At 38.9% G+C, this 7,439-nt stretch overlaps 1 protein-coding gene across 1 annotated transcript in view; it reads right to left on the bottom strand.

Moving 5' to 3' along the window:
* Positions 1–367: 367 nt before the first annotated feature.
* The window catches only part of itfg1 (integrin alpha FG-GAP repeat containing 1), a 163,700-nt gene continuing 156,628 nt past the window's right edge, over positions 368–7,439 (bottom strand). The window contains exon 18 of the mRNA XM_085292496.1: positions 368–1,495. Within this exon, the coding sequence (XP_085148622.1) occupies positions 1,436–1,495 (60 nt within the window). The 3' untranslated portion in view covers positions 368–1,435. The remainder of the gene's footprint in view (positions 1,496–7,439) is intronic.

The raw sequence follows: 7,439 nt of genomic DNA, 5'->3' as shown, positions 1-7,439 counted from the left end.
TGAAGGCTACATTGTTACTCTCATTTTCCATGCAGGGGAGGTTTACCCTCTTCATGCATTATTTAGTAGGGCGGCCCTGTAGAGGGGTGCAGGCCCAGAGGGGTGCTCCAAGGGACCTTCAAGGGTCTCATGTAAAATTAAAGGCTGTTTAATTTAACCGTGCAACAAATTCAGATAATGAGAGCATAAAAAGAGGATTATTTTGAGTGGAAATTTGCCACTAGCTTCTCAGCAAGAAAATAAACAAAAAAATGTTCTTGGAAAGGAGCTCCAGTGGGAAATTCCTAAAAGTGATCAAGTATGACTTTGGGGTCATAATTTTATGAACCGCTTTAAGAGGAGTGGAACAGGGAAAGAAACATGTGACTTAAGCAGAAGAAACCTTTATTCTCAACTTTAGTAAGTAAACACATTTAGTAGGTTGAACATTCATTTGCAAGCCAAATAAATTACATACACCCACAGTTAATCATTTGTTAAAAAAAAGTGCAAACCACATGGAAAACCATGAGCTCATTCTTGGAATATAAATAAAACACACCGGAGCCACCCAGCTCTACAGAAATTAAAACATGAAACTAGCGAACTGTACTTTATTCAGCAGGACAACCAGGCGTCGGATGATTTGCAGGACTTTGATGCAGCAGAATTAGACATTTACAGACTCCAGGCTCTTTATTTTGGCACTCCCATGATGCAGCGTTTTAGGACAGACTCAAAAGAGACAAACTTGCACTCAGCAGACATGAAGGCCATTCATTATTTTTAGTGGGATCGGAAGCATAAAAATGTTCTGCAGCATCATTATATCACATTATGTTCACTTTTCACCAATTGCTGTCTGTAGCTGTGAGGCTGAATCAATATAATACAATCAGTTCAGTTTAATTTCACAGGAAAAAACCCAAGAGGTTCATCAGCTGTGCAAAGACAATGGACAGAAACACGTGTGTGGCTTTGAAGTAACGATGCACATTTATATACACACAATGTTAAAGGTGCTTCCTTCCCAGTGAACAAACAAAAAGAAACTGCTTTTATCATTGGAGCTACTTGTTGGGCATTTCAAAAGGATCCAAATACACTAATAACACCACTGACGATCACACTCCTAACGACAGTCGGTCCAAAGAAATCACTGCTTTAAACTTGAGAGTGATTCCCATTAGGATTTCGTTGTCTGTCTCTATGGCCTTGTTGCAGCTCCTGTACTTCTAAAACTGGAATGAATAAATGAAATGGAGCATAAATATTTAACATCTGACTCAAGGACTGAAAAATATCAAAAAGAAACGTTTTGGGGTATACGAGAATCCATTTATTGGCCCTTGAAATGAGTCTGAGTGAAAACATGTGAAGAGGAAAGGGTGGTCAGGTGAGAGGCATGCGCGGGAGGATGGGAGAGGATGGTCTCCCATGATGCAGCTTTGTTTCTTCACATGGCATCAAAATGGAAACGGTGGGCTTCCTGGCGCTTCTCTCGGTCATCTGCTTTCTGCACAACACACACACACAGAGAAACACACAAAGCCAGGTTTTTAAGGTCAAAGGAAAACAGTCATTTATCTTGCACTGGAGTCATAAATACAAGAGGACACATCATCAGATTTTGTAGCGTATACAAAACAAACAATGACGACCTTCACTTATTTCTCTAAAGAAAGTTTAGGTTCTCCATCATCTGTTGAAATGGATTTTTCACTGTCATGTACAAAAATTAATTTCTAAGGAGGGACAGAGCTTGTGCTGGAGGGGAAGAGGGACCAGAAAGGCAAATCACTACCGTGTATTTTGGGAATGCCCGTGGGGTTTTCAATTACTGGCTAACAATCAGAGATGGTAGGGAAAATTTAAAAAAAAAGAAAGAAAATCGGCTTGATTATTTCAAATCTTGGGGAATGTGCCATCAGAACTTAAAGGCATTTAGAATAATGCTATTTGAAAGTTAAAAACACTCATCACATGGTTGAGTGAGAAAACACCGATGTTAGTTGACAGTTCTAACGTGACGCAGGATTTTATTGATTTAAGACTTCAGAGGGACAGATCTGATGAAAGCTGTAAAGGATGGATTGAGTTTATTAATATCATGCAGGCAAATGAGTGAGAGTTGTAGTTTAACAACCTCATAATTGTGTTACTTACAGCTTTCTGGTTTCAGTATTCAGGGTTTTGTTTTGTATTACTCCGTCTCTCTTTTATTTTAAACCCCTGTTTGCTCTTGAATCAAATGTTTGGATTTGTATGCTCTAACAGAGTTCGCATAATGTCGTATGATTTATACTACTGTACACTATGTAAGTGCTTCCACCTACACATAACACAGGAGCTGCTCAGCCATGGAAATCACTGCAGGTTTTGTGCTGATGTTAATACCAGTGGAGGTTTGGAACTGTTGTTAGCAGAGCTTTGGCGATTTTTACTCACTATGTTCCTCAACTTCTTTCTTAGAGTTTTTTTTTCTGGCAACTGGCTGCTTTTTCAATCATCTTGAGTCCTGTACCTGACCATTTTCAGAGGAATTTTCTTTTCTTTTTTTTTTGTTAAGACACTTTAACACTGATCTACAAATCATTTTGGCACCAACTTACAAACCTGTGTTGTGTCCACACACAAAAGACAACTCAGTTAAGATTGTGTTTTTAGGTATTTTGTTACCAGCAGTCACACAATTTGTTGCAAATGTTATTAGAAGTGACAAAAACAACAGTTTGACAAACATATAATAGTAGTTTTGCAACCACATGATTTTTCCCACTGAGATAATATTGAAAACCTCGGTATACCTCCGAATGTGCAGGGGGTCCTTGAAACATCTGAGGAAACTGGACAAGTGAAGGACAGAAGTGGCAGGCTTAAGAAAACCATCTATAGCAAATGAACAGTACCTGAAAGTCATGTCCTTAAGAAATGGGAAAGAAATTGACGAAATACCTGACACCCGAGAGCTGAATTGGACCTTTAGTTGACATTTGAAGAAATTACAAGAAAGCTTGCGAAGAATAAAAGTGGAGGGTAGCTCAAGACTTTTGCATAGTACTGTGCTTCAACCTTTCCAGAGAAACAGATATTTCTGGAGGCTTTTTTTAAGTACAGGTTACTATGCAATGTTTTTACTGATTTGGCTAATGGAGGGTGGCCCATGAGCCAAATAAATACAAGACCCCTGCCTTAAATTGTACTTTATAACATCTCTAATAACCAAGGAAAAACAGAACAACAGGAACACAGAGTTTTCTGAAGAACTACTGGATTTGCCGTGGAGAATAATTTAGACATCACCTGCTATTATTTCTGCAAAGCCAAGTTACACGGGCACAGTATGTGGGAACCACTGAATACTCCACTACAAACAGGTAAACAGTGCCTGTTCCCCTAACCTCACAATAAACACGAACAACATGTGCAATCACAGAAGCTGTACATATCATTTTTTTTTTTTTTTTTTGTTGTGCATCTGCACCTTTTTTTGTTGTGCATCTGCACCTTATTGTTGTCAATGTCTACGCATGGGACAGTGTGAAACGTAATTTCAATTCCTTTGTATGGCAAGTACATTTGAAGAAATTGACAAATAAAAGTATTCTATTCTATTCTATATCAAAGCTTGACAGCTGCAGCCTGAGCATGCTGTTCGTTAGCCAAATTAAAACTGATGGCAGTGAGATGACTAATGTGTGACTAAAACGGAAGTACATTTTCTTAAAAGCCAAAAGCTCTGTGCATCTGTGTGCTTGTTGAATGTGAGGACACTGTATTACTTCTAAACCAGAAACAGCTAAAATCTTGATTTGCAATCTGCAGTGCATCGGTCAGAGAACCTGAACCAAGCCCAACTGAACGCACTCAGATCTGAAAGCAGTGCTGAATAGGACGAACCTACTACCATTTATTCTTGGACAGATTGCTTAACTGGAAAATTTGTACTTTATTTACATTTACCAGTTGATTAGTTAAAAATGTGTTAGGAGAAAATGATCAAACTAAAACATTCTGGTTAACTTTGTGGTCTAATGTCTTGATGCATGCTCAATCACCCCAGTAAGTAAATCTCCAAAAGTAAATTCTGTTCATCTGGAGGTAACGTTTTCAGTGGTTTTCCCACTGAAAACGTTACCTCCAGATGAACAGAATCAACTTTTGGAGGTTTGTGGTCTAATGTTCAAATCTGTTAATAAGTGATGCACAAATTAGACTTTTTGTTAGGAGGTTAATATTCAATTACATCACAACAGGTAAAAATGTAATGTTTGCTCCAATGATTAATCAAATTCAAACATCGCACAAACACACAGAGTTTCTGTCCTCCCGTCAATGTGAAAAGGCTTTTAAGGATAATATGTGTGCATTCATAGCCAACAGTCTATTATCATCATCTGGGCAGTGGGACAGACAGGCAGGTGTGATGGCTGCAGGCAGTGGTGTACGAACTAAGCTGTGAACAAGCTGACAGACGTGCAGCAGCAAAGTCCACCACCCTCTCCCAACAACACCTCCTCCCTGAGGGCCCCGCTCAAGTCACCTGCTTCTACTCTAATACTCCTGGTGTGCTGATGAAAAAAACAACAACAAAATTTCAGCCAACAGCAGCAATTTCTCATGTTTTCTGTTTACTTCTTTGAACCGGCACCTAACATCGTCTCAAACAGAACAAGAACATGTTATGATGTGAGAGCCCATGAAAGCAATTTTGTAATTTCAACATGTCCAGACTGTGTTCATCCCCGCAGTGCAGGAGTAGGGATAATGTACAGTTCTTTTTGAAGACAAGAAGGAGGAGGCCATGGGGATGTGTGAACATTTGCAACTGTGGTATCAAAAGTCACAGCTGAAGTGATACTCCACCCTACATCTCTCTTTCAGGTGTCAAACTCAACCCCCTGTAGACTTCAAAGGAAAGTGTAAAACGTTTTTCGCCAAAATAAAACTAAAGACACTTTTTCCACCCTTACTGTTGAATTTGTAAGTGTGTCAGAACCACTTTGTCCCAACTTAATGACTGTTCACTACCAACAACCTGAAAAGACCGCGATTTCTTCTCAAATGCTAAATTTAATGAAGAAGTAGTTCCTGCGTACTTGTAATACATGCAATTCTATCTTTCTTAAAAAGGACTGTGAGGGTATTAACTAAATTATTTATAAGCTGCACCTTCCAGAATACACCAAGTTGATGCTTTCCTCACCAGGTGGACGTTGCAGGTTAAAACAACCATTATGCAGAGTGAGCTCTTGCAGCCGTGTGAAAAATGACATGCAAAATGTCTGAGCTTAACAGAAAGGATCTGGGGTCGACCCTGCCGTTTAAGCCGTTTTCACACATAGATAACAGCTTTTAAATTTTTGAGACATCACCTGGAAGAAGTGCAGGTGTGAACGCAGATGTGAGACAAAGTCAGATTGGACATTAGCTGGTCTTTAAAACATTTAGCTCCCTCATTAAAAAGTCTGTATGATGTCAGACAGCGTGGTCTTCTGCAAGCTCTACCCAGACAGCTTCGGTGACTAAAACCACACAGAGTATTTCCAGTAGTGCAAATGTGTGTGAAACTACTGTAAAATGATTATTCACATGTGAAAATGGCCACGGATGAGTTAGAATCCATTATTCTATTGATCAAGGCCATAACAGTAACAAGTGTCTGATATTCCGGGGTTTATTTGAACAAAATCAGTGATTTGTTCAATCACCTAAACATACATTTTTGGTCCCTATAATCAAACCAAGAACCTACAAATAAAATAATATTGAAGTAAAAAAAGCTATACTCAGGACACAACCCTAATCTCCTTGTTTAAAATTTGCAGACTAATTCCCAACATCAGTCCTCAACCCTCCTTATGTAAAACTAGTCTCTGTACAGAACAGTCAAATCTATAAATGAACCATTTATGTCACTTTGGGAGCCATTTGAAATCAAAGTATTCTTTTGTTTAGATGTTTTATATCGGTGTAATTGTTGGTGTAATCATTCCTGCCATTCCTACTGGCCATGTTTCTCCCAACACAAAGCCAGTGTAAGTAATCAGGAATAAAAAACCTGATCAAGTGGGTATTTTTTAAGTACAAGATTTTCATTTCTGCGGGCATTTCCTAGCTGAGCTGCAGTGAAGGGACAGTCGCACAAAGGGAGGAAATTTTGTGCTAAAAATATGCAGAAGATCCTCATCGATGTGGACAACCTCACACTGCTGAAGCCTCGTGTAAGCTTTGGCTCAACTATGTATTTATGCACAGAATGAGGATTTCCCTTACATCTCTGGAAACAGTACGGGGTCTGTTGATTACCAAGAGAAATAACTGCTGCGACAAACAGCTTACATATGTCTTATCTGCTTTAAGCCACACTTGTAAATGTGTCATAAATCCATGATCCAGTTCTTTAAATGTCGTGTTGGCCCAAGTGGACCTAATTATACCTACTCTATGCTTTTTAGTTGAATCTGAAGGGGACAAGGTCAAAGTTTTAAATAATGAGGTCAGTGCTTGTAACAAGTAAACCCTGTGAGTCAACAGCTGAGGTGACAGACTGATCTAATCACCCAGTTTCAGGAATTCTTTTCTATTTTTGTCTGTATGATGTCAGTGACATCATTCAAACTGAAGAAAATTGCATTAAAAGAAGGGTGGCCTTAAGGAAGAGGAGCCAAAACAGCTGGTGTCAGAGATGGTAAACTAATGGGTAGAACCAACAAGATATACAGTGGTGTAAAAAAGTGTTTGCCCCCTCCTGATTTCCTATTTTTTGTACTTTTGTCACACTGAATGTTTCAGATCATCAAAAAATTTAATATTAGACAAAGATAACGCAAGTAAAAACAAAATGCAGTTTCTAAATTATCTATTATCAAGGGGGAAAAAATCCAAACCTACATGGCCCTGTGTGAAAAAGTGATTGTTTGCTATCACATCTTTGGAAAGCTCAATGTGGCTAGAGTTCAATTTCTCTAGCCACACCCAAGTCTAATTACCGCCACACCTGTTCTCAATCAAGAAATCACTTAAGTAGAATCTGACTGACAAAGTTTGTCCCATTACATCTGGTGTAAAAGTAACGCAGCATTTTTAGAAAGGGAACATCATCCCATCTGTAAAATATGGTGGTAGTAGTGTGATTGTCTGGGGCTGTTGTGCTGCCTCAGGATCAGAAAGACTTGCTGTGGTAAATGGAACCCTGAATTCTGCTGTCTACCAAAATATCCTGAAGGACAATGTGAGCTTAAGCTAACGCGCACTTGGGTTCTGCAGCAGGACAATGATCCAAAAGACACCAGCAAGTCCACCTCTGAATGGTTTAACAAAAAAAAAGAAAAGAAAAAAAGAAGGATTTGGAGTGGCCTAGTCAAAGAACTGACCTGAATCCGATTGAGATGCTGTGGCATGACTTTAAAAAGGCAGTTCATGCTTGAAAACCTTTTAATATGGTTGAAAAACAATTT

This window comes from Mchenga conophoros, linkage group LG1 (assembly GCF_057382185.1).
Source record: "Mchenga conophoros isolate Kocher_MC1m ecotype Shallow Benthic linkage group LG1, M_conophoros_male_GT1.1, whole genome shotgun sequence".
NCBI lineage: Eukaryota > Metazoa > Chordata > Actinopteri > Cichliformes > Cichlidae > Mchenga > Mchenga conophoros.
Note: the sequence above shows the minus strand (reverse complement) of the source record. Positions and strands in the feature narration are given on the sequence as shown.